This window comes from Procambarus clarkii, chromosome 48 (assembly GCF_040958095.1).
Source record: "Procambarus clarkii isolate CNS0578487 chromosome 48, FALCON_Pclarkii_2.0, whole genome shotgun sequence".
Classification (NCBI taxonomy): Eukaryota; Metazoa; Arthropoda; class Malacostraca; order Decapoda; family Cambaridae; genus Procambarus; species Procambarus clarkii.
This window is the reverse complement of record NC_091197.1, coordinates 5,193,534-5,220,963: the sequence shown is the minus strand read 5'-3', so window position 1 is coordinate 5,220,963 and position 27,430 is coordinate 5,193,534. Positions and strand designations below refer to the sequence as shown.

Here is a 27,430-nt window from a genome sequence, read left to right as displayed (position 1 = left end):
TTCAGCTCTGGGACTCGTCCGGTGAGTTCGTCTAATTACCCAAATCTACCCAAAGCCTCCTAGCATTACGTAAGTAATGAAGAAATATGACACATTTACTCACTACTGTATAATGTTTGTGATAAATGTAGAACATGAAAAACTTATTTTTATTCTGAAATAATATAATCTGATAACGAAATTAGATGAAACGGATCCGTATAATTACCCAAGCTTCCTAGCATTACGTAAGTAATGAAGAAATATGACATATTTCCTTACTATAATGTTGATGCTGAATGTACAACATGAAAAATATATTTTTACTCTGATATAATATAATTTTATAACGAAATTTGGCTCGTCTAATTACCCGAAGCCACAATATAGTTCGACTTCCCGTAGCGTCGCCTGCCACTTAGTTTCATCTAATTTCGTTATAAAATTATATTATTTCAGAGTAAAAATATATTTTTCCATGTACATTCAGCATCAACATTATAGTGAGTAAATATGTCATATTTCTTCATTACTTACGTAATGCTAGGAGGCCTTGGGTAATTAGACGGACCTGTATGAGGGGGACTCAGCAGGCCATTACAACCATAAAGGTTGTAATGGCCTGCTGCGGTGTGGTGACGGGGTGGATGGAGGTGTGGTGACGGGGTGGAGGAGGTGGTGACCAGAGGTCTGGGGTGCCGGCCGTCCAGTGGTCAGGAGGTGACAAAAGCCTCACCCGCCGACCCAACCTTCTCGCATTGTTAAATAATAACTTTTAAGTCAAATGGCCACTGGACAAGCCTATTTCCTGTGCCTCCTCCCCCTCCCTTCCCCCATACACCTCACTAAGAAACCCTTCCTCTTCCTCTCATAAATCCTACCCCACCACACTGTACCACGCCCCACCACACTGTACCACGCCCCACCACACTGTGCCACGCCTCACCACACTGTACCACGCCCCACCACACTGTACCACGCCCCACCACACTGTGCCACGCCTCACCACACTGTACCACGCCCCACCACACTGTACCACGCCCCACCACACTGTGCCACGCCTCACCACACTGTACCACGCCCCACCACACTGTACCACACTGTACCACAGTCCTCACCAATACACCAAGCACTCCAGCGAGAAGTAGCTTGTAATATTAAATGGAATGTAATTTTGCCAGTGATAATAACTATTGTATAAAATTTGTATGGATCCCATCCCATGTTGGAGTTGGAAAACTTGACTTTGTAGATCGATTGGCCAATGAGGCTTGCAGGAAAGAAAACATTGATTATGACTTTGGACTATCTAATGCAATTATTAGAAGCATACAAACTATTTTAATTTGTATCTTTCTTGATTGAAACATACAACATACAAATTATTTTAATTTGTATGTTTCTAATAATTTGTTTGAATTTAAATAATGAATTAAAATAATTTATGTTTCTAATAATTGCATTAGATAGTCCAAAGTCATAATCAATGTTTTCTTTCCTGCAAGCCTCGTTGGCCAATCGATCTGCAGTCATGTTTTCCAACTCCAACATGGGATGGGATCCACACGAATTTTATACAATAGTTATTATCATTGGCAAAAATTACATTATATTTAATATTAAATTAATTCAGATTTAGAAGGACTAAGAAATGCCCAGAGACCTGAAAGCTGCAGTATTAAAAGCTATGACAAGTTTTGTAATAATAGGTATTTGTATGGTAAGCACAGTAACCGGACCAGGCAATGTGATGTAGTCATTGCTGTAATTCGCCTTGGCTATAGACACATCTGGCAGGTTAGTGAGGCTGAACCACTACCAGAATATTCAGATTGTAAACTCTGTGATAAACCTTTAATGCATTCACTTGAACACTATATTGTTGAATGTGAAACCGTAAAAGACTTTAGACCTCCTGGCCTATTGTACCACCAACTGTGTAACTATTTTATTGACTTAGGTGTAATGGACGACATCCTAACAATTTATCCAAAATTTGCTTGTCCATTTTAATGAATGAAGAATAATTTTATTTTATTATTTTCAGTTGCATCACTTATGAACCCATCCCTGCCCTTGTGTGGCAGTGCACAATAGAAAGTTGTATTTACATATTCATACATTAAAACATTGACTGTAACCATGATATTATATATGTGCTTTAGCCTACAGTTTAGAGTTGTTGTCTTGTGTATGACCCTCTGGCCTGTGTGACAGTGAATACCAGCATTATCCTCACTCTAACAAGACTTAATTGAATTCCTCAGATTAGGCACCTTTGTAATTAAATTTTGTCAATAAAGATGTTAATAATAATAATATACTCCAGCGACAGGCCACAACTCACTACCCTAAAATCCCTCAAAATAATATCTATTTTTTTTCAATCAAGTTTTGGTAAATTAATTAAAACACTATTCAATAGCAGGTGTCTGGTGACTAATACCATCCCTAGCCTCTGAACCCTGAACCATCCACCATCCCTAGCCTCTGAACCCTGAACCATCCACCATCCCTAGCCTCTGAACCCTGAACCATCCACCATCCCTAGCCTCTGAACCCTCAACCATCCACCATCCCTAGCCTCTGAACCCTCAACCATCCACCATCCCTGGCAGGATGTGCAGAATACCCCCGTTGAAAAGCAGAGGTGCAACAGGTACTCTGAGAGAGAACTCTATCAACATCAGAGGCCCGAGACTGCTCAACACGCTTCCACTACACATAAGGGGCATAACTGGCAAACCCCTCACAGTGTTCAAGAGAGAACTGGATAAGCACCTCCAAAGGATACCTGATCAACCAGGCTGTGACTCATACGTCAGGCTGCGAGCAGCCGCGTCTAACAGCCTGGTTGATCAGTCCAGCAACCAGGAGGCCTGGTCGACGACCGGGCCGCGGGGACACTAAGCCCCGGAAGCACCTCAAGGTAGGAAGCACCTCAAGGTAGCCTCTGAACCCTCAACCATCCACCATCCCTAGCCTCTGAACCCTGAACCATCCACCATCCCTAGCCTCTGAATCCTGAACCATCCACAATCCCTAGCCTCTGAACCCTGAACCATTCACCATCCCAAGCCTCTGAACCCTGAACCATCCACCATCCCTAACCTCCACTACATTGAGCTCTTAGGACCACTACGACATTGAGCTCTCATGGAGCCCCGTACCTTTGTTATCTTTCAGTGTAGGGAGACTCCAGTTATCTAGGGATCTTTCAGTGTAGGGAAGCTGAGGTGGATGTGGTGGAGGCTGAGGTGGATGTGGTGGAGGCTGAGGTGGATGTGGTGGAGGCTGAGGTGGATGTGGTGGATGCTAAGGTGGATATAGTGTTAAGTTGACGTGTAAAGTGCTAAGGAATGTATGGTGTCGGGGATATTGGGCCGGTACACAACACCACCTCACAAGGAGGGTAGGCCTACCTAACACTCACACCTGCTCGACCAAGAACATAACAATGTTACAGTAGGCCTACTGACCCATGCCAGGAATGTGGTATTTACATCACATTATATGTTCTCGTGTGTCTTCCCGAACTGTTGTTAAAACCTGTGAAGATGTTCGCTCGTAGGACGGTGCCCAGCACAGTACCCAGGTGTACCCTCGACCTTTGGGCACCGGGGACATGAACAGTGAGGCGAGGACCAGGGCGGTAATCTTGCCCTCCCAAGTGGGAGAGGACGTGCCTCCACCCACTAATGGCGTCCACGCCCCCGTGCTGGGACTCGCCACCACACGCTCCCCCCCCCCGTGCTGGGACTCGCCACCACACGCCCCCCGTGCTGGGACTCGCCACCACACGCCCCCGTGCTGGGACTCGCCACCACACGCCCCCCGTGCTGGTCCTCACCCCCCCCCCCCGTCCTCCTAAAGTTCCCCAACGTCAAGAAAGTGTCGTACTAAAGTGCCCTCTCCTAACCTACCAGAGGACTCATAAGAACATAAGAACATAAGAACAAAGGTAACTGCAGAAGGCCTATTGGCCCATACGAGGCAGCTCCTATTCTATAACCACCCAATCCCACTCATATACTTGTCCAACCCGTGCTTGAAACAATCGAGGGACCCCACCTCCACAATGTTACGCGGCAATTGGTTCCACAAATCAACAACCCTGTTACTGAACCAGTATTTACCCAAGTCTTTCCTAAATCTAAACTTATCCAATTTATACCCATTGTTTCGTGTTCTGTCCTGTGTTGATACTTTTAATACCCTATTAATATCCCCCCGGTTATGTCCATTCATCCACTTGTAAACCTCTATCATGTCACCCCTAACTCTTCGCCTTTCCAGTGAATGCAACTTAAGCTTTGTTAATCTTTCTTCATATGAAAGATTTCTAATTTGGGGAATTAACTTAGTCATCCTACGCTGGACACGTTCAAGTGAATTTATATCCATTCTATAATATGGCGACCAAAACTGAACTGCATAATCTAAATGGGGCCTAACTAGAGCAAGATATAGCTTGAGAACCACACCAGGTGTCTTGTTACTAACGCTGCGATTAATAAATCCAAGTGTCCGATTTGCCTTATTACGAACATTTATGCATTGATCCTTTTGTTTTAAATTCTTACTAATCATAACTCCCAGATCCCTTTCGCAATCCGACTTCGCAATCACAACACCATCTAGCTCGTATCTTGTAACTCTATCATCATTACCTAACCTCAGAACTTTACATTTATCAGCATTAAACTGCATCTGCCAATCCTTTGACCATTTCAAAACCCTATCTAGATCAACTTGAAGTGATAGTGAGTCCTCCTCCGAATTAATTTCCCTACCGATTTTCGTATCATCGGCAAATTTGCAAATGTTGCTACTCAAACCTGAATCTAAATCATTTATATATATTATAAACAACAGAGGTCCCAGGACAGAGCCTTGAGGCACTCCACTTACAACATTTTCCCACTCTGACTTGATTCCATTTATACTAACTCTCTGTTTCCTTTGGTATAGCCATGCCCTAATCCAGCTTAATATAGCACCCCCAATACCATGAGACTCTATTTTTTTTAATCAGTCTTTCATGTGGCACTGTATCAAAAGCTTTGCTAAAGTCAAGGTATACAACATCGCAATCCTTACCACTATCAACTGCCTCAACAATGCTAGAATAAAAAGATAACAAATTTGTTAAACATGAACGGCCATTTATAAAACCATGTTGCGACTCAATTATTAATTTATGTTTTTCAAGATGAAGACGAATTTTATTTGCTATTATAGATTCGAGTAACTTTCCCACAATAGACGTTAGGCTAATTGGTCGATAGTTAGACGCAAGTGATCTATCTCCTTTCTTAAAAACTGGTATCACATTAGCAACTTTCCAAAACTCTGGCACTCTGCCTGACTCTATTGATTTATTAAATATGGTTGACAGTGGGTCACAAAGCTCCTCTTTGCATTCTTTAAGCACCCTAGCAAACACTTCATCCGGCCCTGGGGATTTGTTTGGTTTGAGTTTTACTATTTGTTTAAGAACATCCTCCCTGGTAACTGCTAAACTCGTCAACCTGTCCTCGTCCCCACCCACATAGACTTGTTCGGCTGAAGGCATATTGTTAAGTTCCTCTTTAGTAAATACAGATACAAAATATTTATTAAAAATACTACTCATCTCTTCATCACTATCTGTTATTTGACCTGTCTCAGTTTTTAATGGACCTATCCTTTCCCTAGTCTTAGTACGATATAACTGAAAAAACCCTTTAGGATTTGTCTTTGCTTGCCCTGCTATGCGAACTTCATAGTTTCTTTTTGCTTTCCTTATCTCTTTTTTAACATTTCTAACCAGTTGTACGAATTCCTGTTCTAAAGTGACCTCCCCATTTTTAATCCTTTTGTACCAAGCTCTCTTTTTACCTATAAGGTTCTTCAAATTCTTTGTTATCCACTTTGGGTCATTAGTATACGATCTATTCAATTTGTATGGTATACTACGTTCCTGTGCTTTGTTTAGAATATTCTTAAATAAGTTATATATTGAATCCACATCGAAATCCCCATTTAAGTCACCTATCGCTGGGTTCATGTCTCGCTCCAAGACCGGCCCACACCCCATACCCAAGCCTTTCCAATCAATTTGACCCAAAAAATTTCTTAGGCTATTAAAATCAGCTTTTCGAAAATCTGGCACTTTAACAGAATTTTCTCCTACTGGTCTATTCCATTCTATGCTAAATCTGATTTCTTTGTGATCACTGCTCCCTAGCTCACTCCCTATTTCGATGTCATTAATTTGCGTTTCCCTGTTAGTTAACACTAAATCTAAAATATTATTTTCCCGTGTTGGTTCCTTAATGTGTTGCGTAAGAAAGCAATCGTCAATTAATTCTAGAAAATCTTCTGCTTCACTATTCCCTGTTTTATTCAACCAGTTTATTCCGCTAAAATTAAAGTCACCCATGACATAAATACTGTTAGATCTAGATGCTCTAGATATTTCATCCCATAGATGCTTTGCTTCCATTCTGTCTAAATTTGGTGGCCTATATATTACTCCTATTATAATATTATTAGCTTTTTCGTTTAATTCAATCCAAATAGTTTCTGTGTGTGGCTCTGTTTTGATTCCCTCTTTGAGACTACATTTCAAATTATCCCTAACATATATGGCTACTCCACCTCCTCGTCTAATATATCTATCTGTGTGAAATAGTTTAAATCCATATATTTGATATTCAGCTAATAGTTCTCTATTTTCTACATTCATCCACGTTTCGGTAAGTGCAATAATATCTATTTTTTCTGTGCAGACAAGAGCTTTTAATTCGTTAATTTTATTTCTTAGACTTCTACTTACCTCAAAACAGAAACCTGGAGAGTGCGTCAATTTCGCGAGGCGCTTCCGTTTTCTAATACGACGAGATTTCCCCTCAGGTAGAGTACACCTCAGAGTGCGACGCTCAATTAGGCGGACGGGTTCCACAAGGAGTGTAGCTCTTATCCTGTGTTGTTTCAAGCGTAGGTTACACACACGTATGAAGGAGTTTGGGTGGAAAAAAAAATATAAATAGGAGTTGACTCGTGTGGGCCAACATGTCCTCCGCGGTTTGCTGAATTCTTACGTTCTTGTGTTGTGTAACTACTGTTTGGTAAGTGTAGAGGTAACTACACTTGGGTAAGTGTAGAGGTAACTACTCTTGGGTAAGTGTAGAGGTAACTACACTTGGGTAAGTGTAGAGGTAACTACTCTTGGGTAAGTGTAGAGGTAACTACACTTGGGTAAGTGTAGAGGTAACTACACTTGGGTAAGTGTAGAGGTAACTACACTTGGGTAAGTGTAGAGGTAACTACACTTGGGTAAGTGTAGAGGTAACTACACTTGGGTAAGTGTAGAGGTAACTACACTTGGGTAAGTGTAGAGGTAACTACTCTTGGGTAAGTGTAGAGGTAACTACACTTGGGTAAGTGTAGAGGTAACTACACTTGGGTAAGTGTAGAGGTAACTACACTTGGGTAAGTGTAGAGGTAACTACACTTGGGTAAGTGTAGAGGTAACTACACTTGGGTAAGTGTAGAGGTAACTACACTTGGGTAAGTGTAGAGGTAACTACACTTGGGTAAGTGTAGAGGTAACTACACTTGGGTAAGTGTAGAGGTAACTACTCTTGGGTAAGTGTAGAGGTAACTACACTAGGGTAAGTGTAGAGGTAACTACACTAGGGTAAGTGTAGAGGTAACTACACTTGGGTAAGTGTAGAGGTAACTACACTTGGGTAAGTGTAGAGGTAACTACTCTTGGGTAAGTGTAGAGGTAACTACACTAGGGTAAGTGTAGAGGTAACTACACTAGGGTAAGTGTAGAGGTAACTACACTTGGGTAAGTGTAGAGGTAACTACACTAGGGTAAGTGTAGAGGTAACTACACTAGGGTAAGTGTAGAGGTAACTACACTTGGGTAAGTGTAGAGGTAACTACACTAGGGTAAGTGTAGAGGTAACTACACTTGGGTAAGTGTAGAGGTAACTGCACTTGGCTAAGTGCACAGTGTTATGATCCCAGGTAGCTGAAAACGAGTCTCCCCTTTGAGAATTATTCTATCAGGTCTGACCTGACTAGGTCAAAGAAATATAGACATGAAGATACATACGTAAAATAGTTGGTTAGATTTGACAAATAGTATAAAAGGATGGGCAGTGAACAAGTGTGTACATAAATGACTTGACATGAGATGTCGAAAGTTTATGAGGAAGGCATGAGGCTCGTGTCAGGGGTCTTGACCTTACTCGAGTAGCGGAAGTCGTGGAAGCAGGAAGCAGTGTCTCTAAGCTCCTAGTAGCAGAGGGAAGAAACCCTATTTACCTGCTCCGTCAAGAGGAGAATTATTCAGGCGTTGTGTGAAGCCTGGAGACGATTTCGTGCTCAAGTTAGGAAGGATAAAAGCCCTGTAGAGAAGTTTAATGGCACTTTTGTGGGCTGAGTAGTGCGCCAACGTCCGACGCTGGGGCCAGGGCGCGCCCATGTACAACTAACTCTGCGGTAAGCACAATTTTAACCAGTTTACAGTGATTGTCTGCAGTTGGTCGTGTGCCCAGCGACTGTAGCGAATGTCTATTGATATGTTAGGCATGTTTTGATGAGGCAGAAGGCCAAAATAAGAGAATAAAGATGGAGGAACGTCCTGGAGGGCGAAGCGACATCCATCCACTCCGACTGCTGGTGGACGACTGAGTGAGAGGGCCGCCCGGGAAGCGGAGGGCTCCCAGGGAGGGCAGAAAATGGACCAGCCCAAACGTGGGGGAGTCACCTCACAACATATAGAAAGCGGAGAGATGTCAAGTGAAACATTTATTGTGTGTGATTCATTTCAGTTCAAGGGTTTATTGAACACTCAACCACAGAAGGTGATTCAGTGCTTTTAAAATGCTAAGCTAACCTACATACGTAAATACATAGATACACAGATTTACGTATGCCCTACATAAAGTGTTTGATGTGTCTTTTACATAATGTCATTAATGTACATTCACAAAGGTGAAATGTAATTCTGATCAGCTTCCATATATACTTTATACCCATACATATACATACACACACACATACACATACATATATACACACACACATGCATTCACATACATTTGTCTCATTTACTCTGACAGGGTGAGATAGCTGATTAAGAAACTAGTGTGCAATTAAGCACTTAATCACTGAAGGTGATGAAGGTGCTTTTACAAGCTCAGGTTATATAGTTACATCATATATATACATTGTATGATTGATATATTACATGGTCAATCTTGGATACAAGTCCAATATATCATCAAGTGTTCCAGTACTCATATAGTAATTACAGAGTTCAGCATACCTTAGCCCAGGAGGGCGAAAGTCAGTCAGTATGGGACATTCTACAATATAATGTTCAAGAGAGTGCATGTTTTCTCTTTCACAAAGTTGATACATTGTGTACTCGACATTTGGGTTTTGAGAAAGCTGCCAGATACGTCTATATCCCAGGCGTATTCTGGCCACTATAACATCACATTGCCGGGTTCTTGTTCTATTAGTCCCATATGTGAATGTCTCCTCACGATATATATCATAATATTTAATGCTACAACTTTCAGGTCTTTGAGAATTTGTTAGGTCGGTGAGATTTTCATTAGATATTTGTTTAAGTATTCTCTTTGTCACTGCTAATGAAACACCCATATCAATTTCTACCACTGGTTTTCTACAGGCTGTCTTAGCATGCATATCAACAGTGACGCAGTGAAAGGTGAGTGATTGATTACCATTTTTGTGCCAAGGAGTACTTATACTGAAGTATAGAGTTACAACCGTAGGCTGGATTACCGGCAGAGATATATATATGTTCTAGGACTGATAGAGTGATTGATCATTATTGTGTATCAAGGAATATTTATACTGATATTTATGTTATTGCAGTTATAGGCTGGTTTTCCTTGAATGTATTTAATATATATATTCTGGTGCTGATAGTGCAATATTGCCTTATAAGACTTGGCCTACTTGGTGAGGTTGGTGGCATAAGTGATGTGTCAGGAGTTAGGCTACCACTTGATAAGCAGATGATAGAGTCCTGATGGTATTGGAGTGAAACCTGACCACAATAGTATAGAGTGTTGCAGTCATATTATTATATGTATGTATGTATTGTGCACGTACCTTGTACAGTAAATGTATTCAAATTTGCCGGCGTTTGCCCTTGTCCAAGTGACGCTTCCCAGTAAGTAGAAAAGAGAGAGAAAGAACCACAGCTGGGGACAGGGTAGAACAGAATAATAATAAAAGAAAGGGGATTGAGGAGGTCATACCAAATAAGGAGAGTGTGGGGAGTCACGGCGGCTCGAGTGGGTGTGTGCACGGGCTAGTGTTGGAGCCACATCCCCTAAACGTGTGAAGCTGAGCCCCTCCCCAAGCGTAAGGGGTGATCTCCTGATCAAAGTATAAGCACTCTACCGAATATTTGGGTTGGTTGTCCATAAGGAAGGATGGATAACCGAACATCAACAACATCATCATAATAACAGGTAACTACACTAGGGTAAGTGTAGAGGTAACTACACTTGGGTAAGTGTAGAGGTAACTACACTTGGGTAAGTGTAGAGGTAACTATTCTTGGGTAAGTGTAGAGGTAACTGCACTTGGGTAAGTGTAGAGATAACTACTCTTGGGTAAGTGTAGAGGTAACTACTCTTGGGTAAGTGTAGAGGTAACTACTCTTGGGTAAGTGTAGAGGTAACTACTCTTGGGTAAGTGTAGAGGTAACTACACTAGGGTAAGTGTAGAGGTAACTACACTTGGGTAAGTGTAGAGGTAACTGCACTTGGGTAAGTGTAGAGGTAACTACTCTTGGGTAAGTGTAGAGGTAACTACACTAGGGTAAGTGTAGAGGTAACTACACTTGGGTAAGTGTAGAGGTAACTACACTTGGGTAAGTGTAGAGGTAACTACACTTGGGTAAGTGTAGAGGTAACTACACTTGGGTAAGTGTAGAGGTAACTACACTAGGGTAAGTGTAGAGGTAACTACACTTGGGTAAGTGTAGAGGTAACTACACTAGGGTAAGTGTAGAGGTAACTACACTTGGGTAAGTGTAGAGGTAACTACACTTGGGTAAGTGTAGAGGTAACTACACTAGGGTAAGTGTAGAGGTAACTACACTTGGGTAAGTGTAGAGGTAACTACACTTGGGTAAGTGTAGAGGTAACTACACTAGGGTAAGTGTAGAGGTAACTACACTAGGGTAAGTGTAGAGGTAACTACACTTGGGTAAGTGTAGAGGTAACTACACTTGGGTAAGTGTAGAGGTAACTACACTTGGGTAAGTGTAGAGGTAACTACACTTGGGTAAGTGTAGAGGTAACTACACTTGGGTAAGTGTAGAGGTAACTACACTAGGGTAAGTGTAGAGGTAACTACACTTGGGTAAGTGTAGAGGTAACTACACTAGGGTAAGTGTAGAGGTAACTACACTTGGGTAAGTGTAGAGGTAACTACACTTGGGTAAGTGTAGAGGTAACTACACTTGGGTAAGTGTAGAGGTAACTACACTTGGGTAAGTGTAGAGGTAACTACACTAGGGTAAGTGTAGAGGTAACTACACTAGGGTAAGTGTAGAGGTAACTACACTTGGGTAAGTGTAGAGGTAACTGCACTTGGGTAAGTGTAGAGGTAACTACTCTTGGGTAAGTGTAGAGGTAACTACACTAGGGTAAGTGTAGAGGTAACTACACTTGGGTAAGTGTAGAGGTAACTACACTTGGGTAAGTGTAGAGGTAACTACACTTGGGTAAGTGTAGAGGTAACTACACTTGGGTAAGTGTAGAGGTAACTACACTAGGGTAAGTGTAGAGGTAACTACACTTGGGTAAGTGTAGAGGTAACTACACTTGGGTAAGTGTAGAGGTAACTACACTAGGGTAAGTGTAGAGGTAACTACACTTGGGTAAGTGTAGAGGTAACTACACTTGGGTAAGTGTAGAGGTAACTACACTAGGGTAAGTGTAGAGGTAACTACACTAGGGTAAGTGTAGAGGTAACTACACTTGGGTAAGTGTAGAGGTAACTACACTTGGGTAAGTGTAGAGGTAACTACACTTGGGTAAGTGTAGAGGTAACTACACTTGGGTAAGTGTAGAGGTAACTACACTTGGGTAAGTGTAGAGGTAACTACACTAGGGTAAGTGTAGAGGTAACTACACTAGGGTAAGTGTAGAGGTAACTACACTTGGGTAAGTGTAGAGGTAACTACACTTGGGTAAGTGTAGAGGTAACTACACTAGGGTAAGTGTAGAGGTAACTACACTAGGGTAAGTGTAGAGGTAACTACACTAGGGTAAGTGTAGAGGTAACTACACTTGGGTAAGTGTAGAGGTAACTACACTTGGGTAAGTGTAGAGGTAACTACACTTGGGTAAGTGTAGAGGTAACTACACTTGGGTAAGTGTAGAGGTAACTACACTTGGGTAAGTGTAGAGGTAACTACACTTGGGTAAGTGTAGAGGTAACTACACTTGGGTAAGTGTAGAGGTAACTACACTTGGGTAAGTGTAGAGGTAACTACACTTGGGTAAGTGTAGAGGTAACTACACTTGGGTAAGTGTAGAGGTAACTACACTTGGGTAAGTGTAGAGGTAACTACTCTTGGGTAAGTGTAGAGGTAACTACACTAGGGTAAGTGTAGAGATAACTACACTAGGGTAAGTGTAGAGGTAACTACACTTGGGTAAGTGTAGAGGTAACTACACTTGGGTAAGTGTAGAGGTAACTACACTAGGGTAAGTGTAGAGGTAACTACACTTGGGTAAGTGTAGAGGTAACTACACTTGGGTAAGTGTAGAGGTAACTACTCTTGGGTAAGTGTAGAGGTAACTACACTAGGGTAAGTGTAGAGGTAACTACACTTGGGGAAGTGTAGAGGTAACTACACTAGGGTAAGTGTAGAGGTAACTACACTAGGGTAAGTGTAGAGGTAACTACACTTGGGTAAGTGTAGAGGTAACTACACTTGGGTAAGTGTAGAGGTAACTACACTAGGGTAAGTGTAGAGGTAACTACACTTGGGTAAGTGTAGAGGTAACTACACTTGGGTAAGTGTAGAGGTAACTACTCTTGGGTAAGTGTAGAGGTAACTACACTAGGGTAAGTGTAGAGGTAACTACACTTGGGTAAGTGTAGAGGTAACTACACTTGGGTAAGTGTAGAGGTAACTACTCTTGGGTAAGTGTAGAGGTAACTACACTAGGGTAAGTGTAGAGGTAACTACACTTGGGTAAGTGTAGAGGTAACTACACTAGGGTAAGTGTAGAGGTAACTACACTAGGGTAAGTGTAGAGGTAACTACACTTGGGTAAGTGTAGAGGTAACTACACTAGGGTAAGTGTAGAGGTAACTACACTAGGGTAAGTGTAGAGGTAACTACACTTGGGTAAGTGTAGAGGTAACTACACTTGGGTAAGTGTAGAGGTAACTACACTAGGGTAAGTGTAGAGGTAACTACACTTGGGTAAGTGTAGAGGTAACTACACTTGGGTAAGTGTAGAGGTAACTACTCTTGGGTAAGTGTAGAGGTAACTACACTAGGGTAAGTGTAGAGGTAACTACACTTGGGTAAGTGTAGAGGTAACTACACTTGGGTAAGTGTAGAGGTAACTACTCTTGGGTAAGTGTAGAGGTAACTACACTAGGGTAAGTGTAGAGGTAACTACACTTGGGTAAGTGTAGAGGTAACTACACTAGGGTAAGTGTAGAGGTAACTACACTAGGGTAAGTGTAGAGGTAACTACACTTGGGTAAGTGTAGAGGTAACTACACTTGGGTAAGTGTAGAGGTAACTACACTAGGGTAAGTGTAGAGGTAACTACACTTGGGTAAGTGTAGAGGTAACTACACTTGGGTAAGTGTAGAGGTAACTACACTTGGGTAAGTGTAGAGGTAACTACACTTGGGTAAGTGTAGAGGTAACTACTCTTGGGTAAGTGTAGAGGTAACTACACTAGGGTAAGTGTAGAGGTAACTACACTTGGGTAAGTGTAGAGGTAACTACACTAGGGTAAGTGTAGAGGTAACTACACTTGGGTAAGTGTAGAGGTAACTACACTTGGGTAAGTGTAGAGGTAACTACACTAGGGTAAGTGTAGAGGTAACTACACTTGGGTAAGTGTAGAGGTAACTACACTTGGGTAAGTGTAGAGGTAACTACACTAGGGTAAGTGTAGAGGTAACTACACTTGGGTAAGTGTAGAGGTAACTACACTTGGGTAAGTGTAGAGGTAACTACACTTGGGTAAGTGTAGAGGTAACTACACTTGGGTAAGTGTAGAGGTAACTACACTAGGGTAAGTGTAGAGGTAATTACACTTGGGTAAGTGTAGAGGTAACTACACTTGGGTAAGTGTAGAGGTAACTACACTAGGGTAAGTGTAGAGGTAACTACACTTGGGTAAGTGTAGAGGTAACTACACTAGGGTAAGTGTAGAGGTAACTACACTAGGGTAAGTGTAGAGGTAACTACACTTGGGTAAGTGTAGAGGTAACTACACTTGGGTAAGTGTAGATGTAACTACACTTGGGTAAGTGTAGAGGTAACTACACTAGGGTAAGTGTAGATGTAACTACACTTGGGTAAGTGTAGAGGTAACTACACTTGGGTAAGTGTAGAGGTAACTACACTTGGGTAAGTGTAGAGGTAACTACACTTGGGTAAGTGTAGAGGTAACTACACTAGGGTAAGTGCACAGGTAGAGGAAGAGGAGGCAATGTATAAACTTGTTGCTGGCATCACCCCCACTACCTCACACACCTGCTACATGCCCACTACCTCACACACCTGCTACATGCCCACTACCTCACACACCTGCTACATGCCCACTACCTCACACACCTGCTACATGCCCACTACCTCACACACCTGCTACATGCCCACTATCAGCCCCTCGCGCCCCTATAACTGACCTTCCCCCCCCCCTCGGTCCCCACACCCTATCCCCCCCCTCACCAATTGACCAAACCATCTGTGCCAGAGATGTTTCTGATACGACTATTCACCTGTGTGTGTTTACTAGTTGTGTTTACTAGTTGTGTTTACTAGTTGTGTTGTACGGGGGTTGAGCTTTTGCTCTTTCGGCCCGCCTCTCAACTGTCAATCAACTGTTTACTAACTACTTTTTTTTTGTTTTTTTTTTCCACACACCACACACACACCCCAGGAAGCAGCCCGTGACAGCTGACTAACTCCCAGGTACCTATTTACTGCTAGGTAACAGGGGCACTTAGGGTGAAAGAAACTTTGCCCATTTGTTTCTGCCTCGTGCGGGAATCGAACCCGCGCCACAGAATTACGAATCCTGCGCGCTATCCACCAGGCTACGAGGCCCCCTCGTGTGTGTGTGTGTGTGTGTGTGTGTGTGTGTGTGTGTGTGTGTGTGTGTGTGTGCGTGTGCGTGCGTGTGCGTGCGTGTGCGTGCGTGTGCGTGCGTGCGCGTGTGTGCGCGTGTGCGCATGTGTGCGTGCGTGTGCGCGTGTGTGCGTGTGTGCGCGTGTGTGCGCGTGCGTGCGTGTGTGCGCGCGCGCGCTCGTGGGGAAACTTAGGTACTGGTGCCACACAGGTGTTCCTGGTGCTGGTGCCACACACAGGTGTTCCTGGTACTGGTGCCACACACAGGTGTTCCTGGTGCTGGTGCCACACAGGTGTTCCTGGTGCTGGTGCCACACACAGGTGTTCCTGGTGCTGGTGCCACACACAGGTGTTCCTGGTGCTGGTGCCACACACAGGTGTTCCTGGTGCTGGTGCCACACAGGTGTTCCTGGTGCTGGTGCCACACAGGTGTTCCTGGTGCTTCAAGTGATGGAGGCAGACACCATACACAGCTTCAAGTGATGGAGGCAGACACCATACACAGCTTCAAGTGATGGAGGCAGACACCATACACAGCTTCAAGTGATGGAGGCAGACACCATACACAGCTTCAAGTGATGGAGGCAGACACCATACACAGCTTCAAGTGATGGAGGCAGACACCATACACAGCTTCAAGTGATGGAGGCAGACACCATACACAGCTTCAAGTGATGGAGGCAGACACCATACACAGCTTCAAGTGATGGAGGCTGACACCATACACAGCTTCAAGTGATGGAGGCAGACACCATACACAGCTTCAAGTGATGGAGGCAGACACCATACACAGCTTCAAGTGATGGAGGCAGACACCATACACAGCTTCAAGTGATGGAGGCAGACACCATACACAGCTTCAAGTGATGGAGGCAGACACCATACACAGCTTCAAGTGATGGAGGCAGACACCATACACAGCTTCAAGTGATGGAGGCTGACACCATACACAGCTTCAAGTGATGGAGGCTGACACCATACACAGCTTCAAGTGATGGAGGCAGACACCATACACAGCTTCAAGTGATGGAGGCAGACACCATACACAGCTTCAAGTGATGGAGGCAGACACCATACACAGCTTCAAGTGATGGAGGCAGACACCATACACAGCTTCAAGTGATGGAGGCAGACACCATACACAGCTTCAAGTGATGGAGGCAGACACCATACACAGCTTCAAGTGATGGAGGCAGACACCATACACAGCTTCAAGTGATGGAGGCAGACACCATACACAGCTTCAAGTGATGGAGGCAGACACCATACACAGCTTCAAGTGATGGAGGCAGACACCATACACAGCTTCAAGTGATGGAGGCTGACACCATACACAGCTTCAAGTGATGGAGGCTGACACCATACACAGCTTCAAGTGATGGAGGCAGACACCATACACAGCTTCAAGTGATGGAGGCAGACACCATACACAGCTTCAAGTGATGGAGGCAGACACCATACACAGCTTCAAGTGATGGAGGCTGACACCATACACAGCTTCAAGTGATGGAGGCTGACACCATACACAGCTTCAAGTGATGGAGGCAGACACCATACACAGCTTCAAGTGATGGAGGCAGACACCATACACAGCTTCAAGTCATGGAGGCAGACACCATACACAGCTTCAAGTCATGGAGGCAGACACCATACACAGCTTCAAGTGATGGAGGCAGACACCATACACAGCTTCAAGTGATGGAGGCTGACACCATACACAGCTTCAAGTGATGGAGGCAGACACCATACACAGCTTCAAGTGATGGAGGCTGACACCATACACAGCTTCAAGTGATGGAGGCTGACACCATACACAGCTTCAAGTGATGGAGGCTGACACCATACACAGCTTCAAGTGATGGAGGCTGACACCATACACAGCTTCAAGTGATGGAGGCTGACACCATACACAGCTTCAAGTGATGGAGGCTGACACCATACACAGCTTCAAGTGATGGAGGCAGACACCATACACAGCTTCAAGTGGTGGAGGCAGACACCATACACAGCTTCAAGTGATGGAGGCAGACACCATACACAGCTTCAAGTGATGGAGGCTGACACCATACACAGCTTCAAGTGATGGAGGCTGACACCATACACAGCTTCAAGTGATGGAGGCAGACACCATTCACAGCTTCAAGTGATGGAGGCAGACACCATACACAGCTTCAAGTGATGGAGGCAGACACCATACACAGTTTCGAGAAGGCACGGGAACCTGTACACCAGGTAACTTAGATTCGTGACGAAAACTGACTTAGAAGACTTACAAGACTTAGATTCGTGACGAAAACTGACTTAGAAGACTTACAAGACTTAGATTCGTGACGAAAACTGACTTAGAAGACTTACAAGACTTAGATTCGTGACGAAAAAGCTGACGCTGAGCCCCGTACAAGCACTTGTAGGTGTGTACAACCAGGAGAGTACTGGAAGGCCAACCTGTCCTCATACAAAGAACGTCGCATTTCGATCGTATGCGTTACATACGGCCAAATATTGTCCTATTAAAAAATGGAAGCGGCTGGCGAAAGTGACGTACTATCCCGTTTTCTGTCGTGGGTCCTCTAGTAAGTTAGGAGAGACCACTTTAAATTGACCGTTTTCTTGACCCTGGGGAAACCTTAAGAGGACGGGCAGGGAGAGCACAGGAAGCCACCGCCACCACGGGGCGCCCCGTCCCTGGCCGCCCGTCCCTGGCCGGCCCACCCCGCGGCGTCCCGTCCCTGGCCGGCCCACCCCGCGGCGTCCCGTCCCTGGCCGGCCCACCCCGCGGCGTCCCGTCCCTGGCCGCCCCGTCCCTGGCAGCTCCGCCAGAGGCTACTGCCCCGTCAACTTCACGTGCAGTTATGACCGTTAATATTATTGTTGTTATTATTGATACAGAATGTTGACCCGACAGTGGTCCCAAGTGCAGCAGTGTTGCCGTGATAATGGTTGCCCGCCCCAGCCAGTGTGTGTGAGTGTGCACCTAGTCAACCGTGCCATAGCCTGGCTCAGACGCTCCGGAGATACTTTGTAGGATATGCGCCAGTACAGATGATTGATATATGTTATCACCAGCCCGGTTATCACACATGTCCCCACTTCAAAGAGCAAGACTTAGGGGCACCAGTCCTCTAGACGAGTATAGAGCAAGGCTTAGAGGGTATCAAGCCTCTAGACGAGTATAGAGCAAGACTTAGGGGGCACCAGTCCTCTAGACGAGTATAGAGCAAGGCTTAGAGGGTATCAAGCCTCTAGACGAGTATAGAGCAAGACTTAGAGGGTATCAAGCCTCTACACGAGTATAGAGCAAGGCTTAGAGGGTATCAAGCCTCTAGACGAGTATAGAGCAAGACTTAGAGGGTATCAAGCCTCTAGACGAGTATAGAGCAAGGCTTAGAGGGTACCAGTCCTCTAGACGAGTATAGAGCAAGGCTTAGAGGGTACCAAGCCTCTAGACGAGTATAGAGCAAGACTTAGAGGGTATCAAGCCTCTAGACGAGTATAGAGCAAGGCTTAGAGGGTACCAAGCCTCTAGACGAGTATAGAGCAAGACTTAGAGGGTATCAAGCCTCTAGACGAGTATAGAGCAAGGCTTAGAGGGTACCAAGTCTCTAGGCGAGTATAGAGCAAGACTTAGGGGGCACCAGTCCTCTAGATGAGTATAGAGCAAGACTTAGGGGGCACCAGCCCTCTAGACGAGTATAGAGTAAGACTTAGGGGGCACCAGCCCTCTAGACGAGTATAGAGTAAGACTTAGGGGGCACCAGTCCTCTAGACGAGTATAGAGCAAGACTTAGGGGGCACCAGCCCTCTAGACGAGTATAGAGCAAGACTTAGGGGGCACTAGCCCTCTAGACGAGTATATAGCAAGACTTAGAGGGCGCCAGGCCTCTAGAGCGCTCTAGATGGTCTCCCTGAACCTCATATTCCGCCGTTGAAAAATGAGGCGTTGGGTTGGTGTAGCGCGAGTGAGGTGCCATTCATCACCGCGCGCTGTGAGTGGCACTCGCGGCCGGGCATCAACCAGCGCCCCGAGCTGATTGGTCGCCAGGACCCCGAGGGCGGGGCAGACCCCTCCCTCGCCTCCCATTGGTTCAGCCGATGCCCCTCCGGCCACCCATATTCCGCCGTTTTACATGAATGAATATGATAAGATCCGCATTTTGTGAGGTGTTGAGAGTGGCGGCCGGTGTGAGGAGCGTGAGTGGCGGCCCGGGTCAGTGCCTCCTCACTGTGGACTCGTGAGGGCCAAGTTGCCAGTCAAGTTGTGTTTGAGTGTGGCAACGTGTGAGTGCCAGGGTGCCACACCGTCTGGGGACACCAGCACCACACTCGTGGCCTCCACCACCGTCTGGTGAGGTCAGCCTGGGTGTCGTCGCGTGTCGCCTCTCCCGCCCTGTGGCCTCTACACCCGCCCCTGTGGCCTCTACACCCGCCCCTGTGGCCTCTACACCCGCCCCTGTGGCCTCTACACCCGCCCCTGTGGCCTCTACACCCGCCCCTGTGGCCTCTACACCCGCCCCTGTGGCCTCTACACCCGCCCCCGTGTTCCCCCTCCGTGTGTTAGTGTTGCTACAGCATAGTTGTGGGCGTTACAGTGATAGTGTATAGTGAGGCGACAGTGTATGGTGAGGCGACAGTGTATGGTGAGGCGGCAGTGTATGGTGAGGCGACAGTGTATGGTGAGGCAGTAGTGTATGGTGAGGCAGTAGTGATGGTGCAGCGAGGGTATGCGGCCATGCCCGGGCATATGGTGCCCGTGAAGTGTGAGTACTCGCCCCCGCCCTACACCCTGCCCCTACAGGACGCCTCACACGCCCTCAACACCACCACACCGCCCACCTTCTCCTCCCTCATGAGTGACATGAGTCCTCGCAGCTCATGTGGTGGCCACGAGTCCCACACCACGTCAGGCGAGGACGAGCCGCGAGGCCACAAGCGGCGCCGCGACGAGGACAGCGAGGAGGCGCGGCTGGCCAAGGCGCGCAAGAAGTGTCCCCAGAGCTACGAGGAGCTGCAGCAGGCGCGCGTGCTGGCCAACGTGCGCGAGCGTCAGCGCACGCAGAGCCTCAACGAGGCCTTCAGCTCCCTCAGGAAGATCATCCCCACGCTGCCCTCAGACAAGCTCTCCAAGATCCAGACGCTGAAGCTGGCCATCCGGTACATAGACTTCCTGTACCAGGTGCTGGATACAGACGCCCACGACCAGCGCCTCTCCTCCTCCTGCACCTACGTGGCGCACGAGCGCCTCAGCTACGCCTTCAACGTCTGGCGCATGGAAGGCGCCTGGGGCGGACACTTATAATACAGGTCAGTTTACCACACGTCATTTACGGGTTATTCATGCCCATGCTTCCTCTTGGGTGGTTTAATCTTCATCAGTCTACCCTCCTCCCCCTCCTCCGGGGCATGTGACGTTGATGCAACACTGCATCAACGTTGATTCAATGTTGCATCAGCGTAATGTGGCCAGCATGCACCGGGGAGACTTGAGGCGAGGTTATCACTGTCTTTGGGGAGAGGTGAACATTTCTTGGTCCCGGAGGCTGTGTCAGGGGAGGTAGCCCCCGGAGGCTGTGTCAGGGGAGGTAGCCCCCGGAGGCTGTGTCAAGGGAGGTAGCCCCCGGAGACTGTGTTAGGGGAGGTAGCCCCCAGTGGCTGTGTCAGGGGAGGTAGCTCCCGGAGGCTGTGTCAGGGGAGGTAGCCCCCGGAGGCTGTGTCAGGGGAGGTAGCCCCCGGAGGCTGTGTCAGGGGAGGTAGCCCCCAGAGGCTGTGTCAGGGGAGGTGGTAGCCCCCAGTGGCTGTGTCAGGGGGAGGTAGCCCCCGGAGGCTGTGTCAGGGGAAGGCGACACCCGGAGGCTGTGTCAGGGGAGGTGGCCCCCGGAGGCTGTGTCAGGAAGAGGGAGTAAGGTATCAGGACGTGAAGGCGAGACTAATGAGAGGGAAGAGTCTGGGATGATGGTCCTCGACTCTCAGCCTCCTCACACCTAGTTATGAGAGGCGGACCTCACTCCACCGCCAGAGGTCCCTCTAATACCCAAACTCACTCATACATTTATATATATATATATATATATATATATATATATATATATATATATATATATATATATATATATATATATATATATATACACATGTATATACATATGAAAACTACGCTGTAAAACAATAGAGATCTTAAAAAAGACTTTTAGGCGGGCTGTCTGCTTGGTCCATGGTGTGGGGTCTAGGGGGTCCCACTTTCGAGAAACTTTAACTCGTAATGTATAGTATATTGGTGGGGTGTAGTGCGTCACGACTTGCGTCAGGATGGTTTGGGTGTACTGCGTCACGACTTGCGTCAGGGTGGGTTGGGTGTACTGCGTCACGACTTGCGTCAGGGTGGGTTGGGTGTACTGCGTCACGACTTGCGTCAGGGTGGGTTGGGTGTACTGCGTCACGACCTGCGTCAGGGTGGGTTAGGTGTACTGCGTCACGACTTGCGTCAGGGTGGGTTGGGTGTACTGCGTCACGACTTGCGTCAGGGTGGGTTGGGTGTACTGCGTCACGACTTGCGTCAGGGTGGGTTGGGTGTACTGCGTCACGACTTGCGTCAGGGTGGGTTGGGTGTACTGCGTCACGACTTGCGTCAGGGTGGGTTGGGTGTACTGCGTCACGACTTGCGTCAGGGTGGGTTGGGTGTACTGCGTCACGACCTGCGTCAGGGTGGGTTGGGTGTACTGCGTCACGACTTGCGTCAGGGTGGGTTGGGTGTACTGCGTCACGACTTGCGTCAGGGTGGGTTGGGTGTACTGCGTCACGACTTGCGTCAGGATGGTTTGGGTGTACTGCGTCACGACTTGCGTCAGGGTGGGTTGGGTGTACTGCGTCACGACTTGCGTCAGGGTGGGTTGGGTGTACTGCGTCACGACTTGCGTCAGGGTGGGTTGGGTGTACTGCGTCACGACCTGCGTCAGGGTGGGTTGGGTGTACTACGTCACGACTTGCGTCAGGGTGGGTTGGGTGTACTGCGTCACGACTTGCGTCAGGGTGGGTTGGGTGTACTGCGTCACGACTTGCGTCAGGGTGGGTTGGGTGTACTGCGTCACGACTTGCGTCAGGGTGGGTTGGGTGTACTGCGTCACAACCTACGTCAGGGTGGGTTGGGTGTACTGCGTCACGACCTGCGTCAGGGTGGGTTGGTTGTAGTGCGTCACGACCTGCGTCAGGGTGGGTTGGTTGTAGTGCGTCACGACTTGCATCAGGGTGTGCTGGGTGTACTGCGTCACAACCTACGTCAGGGTGGGTTGGTTGTAGTGCGTCACGACTTGCATCAGGGTGTGCTGGGTGTACTGCGTCACAACCTACGTCAGGGTGGGTTGGGTGTACTGCGTCACGACTTGCATCAGGGTGTGCTGGGTGTACTGCGTCACAACCTACGTCAGGGTGGGTTGGTTGTAGTGCGTCACGACTTGCATCAGGGTGTGCTGGGTGTACTGCGTCACGACCTGCGTCAGGGTGGGTTGGGTGTACTGCGTCACGACCTACGTCACGGGGGGGGGGGGGTGTAGAGCGTCACAGCTGGGTCACACAAAAGGTGTGTTGAAGCATCACCCGGGTGCAGCAAGTGTTCAGCAACACCAAACATATCCTGACGGAGCAAGCAACGATTTCATTACACTATTTTACATTCCTGGGTTGAAGTCGAAATATCTACAAACAAACCCCGATATTCCGTATCTTCCGGAGCCTCATAGGGTACGCGGTCCACGTGGATCCTCTTATTTCATGTTGATAACGCGAAAAAATGTTGACTGTGTGTGAGGAATGAGTGTAGCTGGAGGGACAATGTGGCCGGACTCTTGTGTGTGTGAACACCAGACGGGATTATTAACTCAACAACAACCCAGCGGGTTATCTTCCTATATTGGGGGTTATCTTGAGGTTATCTTGAGATGATTTCGGGGCTTTAGTGTCCCCGCGGCCCGGTCCTCGACCAGGCCTCCACCCCCAGGAAGCAGCCCGTGACAGCTGACTTAACTCTCAGGTACCTATTTACTGCTAGGTAACAGGGGCATTCAGGGTGAAAGAAACTTTTGCCCATTTGTTTCTGCCTCGTGCGGGAATCGAACCCGCGCCACAGGATTACGAGTCCTGCGCGCTATCCACCAGGCTACGAGGCCCCGAGATGTTGGGTGATGGGGTGTTGTATATGCTGCTATATGACGGTATGGTCACTCACAGCATGACGCGCTGCCCAATAAACTCGCCCTTCGGGGCAAAATTGACTGTGAGGTTCTGTATAATCTGATACTTGTAAACAATTGTTACAACTATAGGCCTAGGTCGACCACAAGGGTTCGTATAACCCGGCACAGCTGTTATAGGGTGTAGTTCTGTCCTCGGACCTGTCAAGTGTTGGCTTATAACCACCGTCACGTCTTCCACCCGTCAACACGCCCGTCTCGTGTTTGTGACAGACACCTGCGGGGTCCGCAGTCATCAAGCACTTACTCAACAACATACAAACCTCTGAATATTTTATCAATCTCTGGCGGCTTTGTTTATATATATTAAACAGCTTATGAGCTCCGAATCACTAGGAAGCTGTTTATAACAATAATTTTTGATTGGTAAGTTTCGATGTTCGAAAATTATTTTAATAAGTGTAAACAAAGCCGCCAGAGACTGAGAAAAGATGTCCAGGTTTGTAAGTGGTTGCGTGAGTGCTTGTTGTACTCCCCTTCATATAGTCTAGGGCACCTACACAAAAACAAATGTATCTAAATGTGTTAATAGTTATTCGTAAGTATCCAGGTGGGAACACTTAAAGGTTGTGGTGTGTGAGCACATTATGAAGGACTACTAACAGACTTAACACTCAACAGTTTTGCCTGAATTAGTCCAGTCAATTGAATGATTACAGTTTCTTACAAACATGCATTGGACTTTTGACGCGCCCTCATACAGTACTATGTCTGTGTTCTTCTCTTCTTTGATCAAGATGTTTACCTGTTTGGCCAACAGTAAATGTCTTTAACTGTAGCTTTTGACACACACTGTAACCTTTCATATAGTCGAGGACGACTAGTTAAATGCTCATGAATCAAAGTATGTTATTTCATATGTAATAATTATTAGTTATTAAAAATGTATATTTACATACGGAATAACATACATATATATATACATATACAAAGATAAATACACCGAGGAGTGTATGTATGCTGGGTATATACGCTGAGACAAAGCTCAGGGCATATCTATACTTGGTAGTTGGTTAGGAAGATGTTGTAGTGGGTTAGTAACCCCTAGAGAGGTTGGTTGGTGTCAAGACCAACACACACACACACACACACACACACACACACACACACACACACACACACACGAGGCCCTAGGGGCAGGGTCCTCGTAGCCTGGTGGATAGCGCGCAGGACTCGTAATTCTGTGGCGCGGGTTCGATTCCCGCACGAGGCAGAAACAAATGGGCAAAGTTTCTTTCACCTTGAATGCCCCTGTTACTTAGCAGTAAATAGGTACCTGGGAGTTAGTCAGCTGTCACGGGCTGCTTCCTGGGGTGTGTGTGTGGTGTGGAGAAAAAAAAAGTAGTTAGTAAACAGTTGATTGACAGATGAGAGGCGGGCCGAAAGAGCAAAGGTCAACCCCCGCAAACACAACTAGGTGAATACACACACACACACACACACACACACACACACACACACACACACACACACACACACACACACACACACACACACACACACTGTACACGATGGGACTTTGTGCTCCAGGACTAATGCTTCCTTGTTTAGCTTCGTGAAGAGTGATCCCGCTATTGTTAGTATACAAGATGCTGCTGACCTTATACTGTTTATATGAGCTCAGGAGTTATTCTTATTAGTTTATTTCTGGTCATCAAGAGTGTAGTAGTTTCCCTTCAGTGTTAAGTGTGGTGTTGGTCTCATGTGACCTCTTCCATTGTTTATCACACATGCTCATGTTAAACTCTTGTAGCCACTTCTCGGACCAACTCTCTCTCTTTAAGTCTACGTCATCTTGGACAACTTTACAATTCTCATCTATCTTGACTCTTCTCATTAATTTTGCATCGCCTGCTAACATCGACATATAAGACTCGACATTTACATAGGTTCTACATAGGTCATTTACGTAAAGGAGAAGTAGTCTGGGTCCAGCACAATCCTTAAGACACTACTTGATACCTGGTTGATGGGGTTCTGGGAGTTCTTCTACTCCCCAAGCCCGGGCCGAGGCCAGGCTTGACGTTTGAGAGCTTGGTCCACAGGCCCACATATCCACCATAGCCTGGTTGATCCGGCACTTTATTTTTTAACAATCTAGGTTTCTCTTGAAGATGTCTACGGTTGTTCCGGCAATATTTCTCATGCTCGCTGGGAGGACGTTGAACAACTGCGGACCTCTGATGTTTATACAGTGTTCTCTGATTGTGCCTATGGCACCTCTGCTCTTCACTGGTTCTATTCTGCATTTTCTTCCATTTCGTTCACTCCAGTATGTTGTTATTTTACTGTGTAGATTTGGGACCTGGCCCTCCAGTATCTTCCACGTGTATATTATTCGGTATCTCTCTCGTCTTCTTTCTAGTGAGTACATTTGGAGAGCTTTGTGACGATTCCAATAATTTAGGGGCTTTATTGCGTCTATGCGTGCCGTATGTTCTCTGTATTCCCTCTATTTCAACAATCTCTTCTGTTCTGAAGGTACTGAGCAGTACTCAAGTACTGAGTAAGTACTCTGAAAGTACTGAGCAGTACTCAAGTACTGAGTAAGTACTCTGAAAGTACTGAGCAGTACTCAAGACGGGACAACACAAGTGATTTGAAGAGTACAACCATTGTGATGGGATCCCTGGATTTGAAAGTTCTCGTTATCCATCCTATCATTTTTCTGGCTGACGCAATATTTGCTTGGTTATGCTCCCTAAACGTTAGGTCGTCAGACATCATTATTTCCAAATCCGTTACATGGGTAAAGTTGATTGTATTTTGTACCCTGTATTATGTTTAAGGTTCTCATTTTCACCCTACCTGAGTACCTGGAATTTATCATTGTTAAACATCATGTTATTTTCTGCTGCCCAGTCGATAAGTTTATTAATATCTGCTTGTAGTTTTTCAATGTCTTCAGCAGAAGTAATTTTCATGCAGATTTTTGTGTCGTCTGCAAAGGATGATACGACGCTGTGACTTGTATTTGTTGTATTTTTACTCTACTTATTACCCTACGCCAGTCCGACTTCTCTGTCGTTCTCTGACTCTTCTACGGACCGAATCTAAGACAACAACATCTGACTGTTGATTATTAGGTACTCTGTTATCCACGTCAGTGCTCTTCCACTTACTCCCGCCTGCCTATTTTGTGTAGTAATATCTTGTGCGGCACTTTGTCGCTGTCCAGAACTATTACAATCTGCCTAACCTTCTCTGTCGTGCCTTAGTTTTGTCACTTTATCATAAAATTCCAGCAGGTTTGTCAGGCACGATTTTCTTTCCCTAAAGCTGTGTTGGCGTTTGTTTTCATCCCTAATTCTCTCCAGGTGTGTAACTAGTCTTTTTCTTAGTATTCATTAAAATACTTTGTGTATGTGTGTATGTACCTATTATTTGTGCTTGCAAGATCGAGCTGTCAGTTCGTGGATCCCTCGGGAGACTTAATACACAGTCGGGAGCTGGAGGTATACTTAAGAACTTGCTCTCGACGCAACCATCTTGTTCTTGGGTGGGTCCTGGGGCCCTACGTCTCAGTCTTGGTATCCCGCTTCACGGTCAAGTCAACCACACGAAACCTTCTTGATTACGGTTGTTAACGGCCTGCAAGTATGGACAACCTGATTAATGAGAGAGTCACAGTACAAACATGGCCCAGAACGTGGTGCAAGAGCACGACAGCAAAATAAATGTATATGTAAGTAAATGAAGCCCTTCACTCTCTGATCTAATAAGCCTACTGACCATCGTCAGTAGGACTAATTTAGTGCCTCTGGATTTTGTAACAACTATCTGTGAAAGGCCTCATTTGCCCACGTTGCTGGTGCTAACAGCGGTAAAG

The 27,430-nt window shown here is 46.2% G+C and overlaps 1 protein-coding gene across 2 annotated transcripts in view; it reads left to right on the top strand.

Annotated features, from left to right (window-relative positions):
• The first annotated feature begins 8,231 nt into the window (after positions 1 to 8,231).
• The window catches only part of LOC123764720 (twist-related protein 2), an 80,116-nt gene continuing 60,917 nt past the window's right edge, over positions 8,232 to 27,430 (top strand). The window contains exon 1 of one of the 2 annotated variants that reach the window (XR_011222318.1): positions 8,232 to 8,478. Coding sequence is in view for 1 of the 2 variants with exons in the window: in XM_045752775.2 (XP_045608731.1) it covers positions 20,067 to 20,657 (591 nt within the window). In the remaining variant the exon portion in view is untranslated. Of the gene's footprint in view, positions 8,479 to 19,045; positions 20,663 to 27,430 lie in introns of those variants that run through there. The other variant, XM_045752775.2, reaches the window with a different exon arrangement.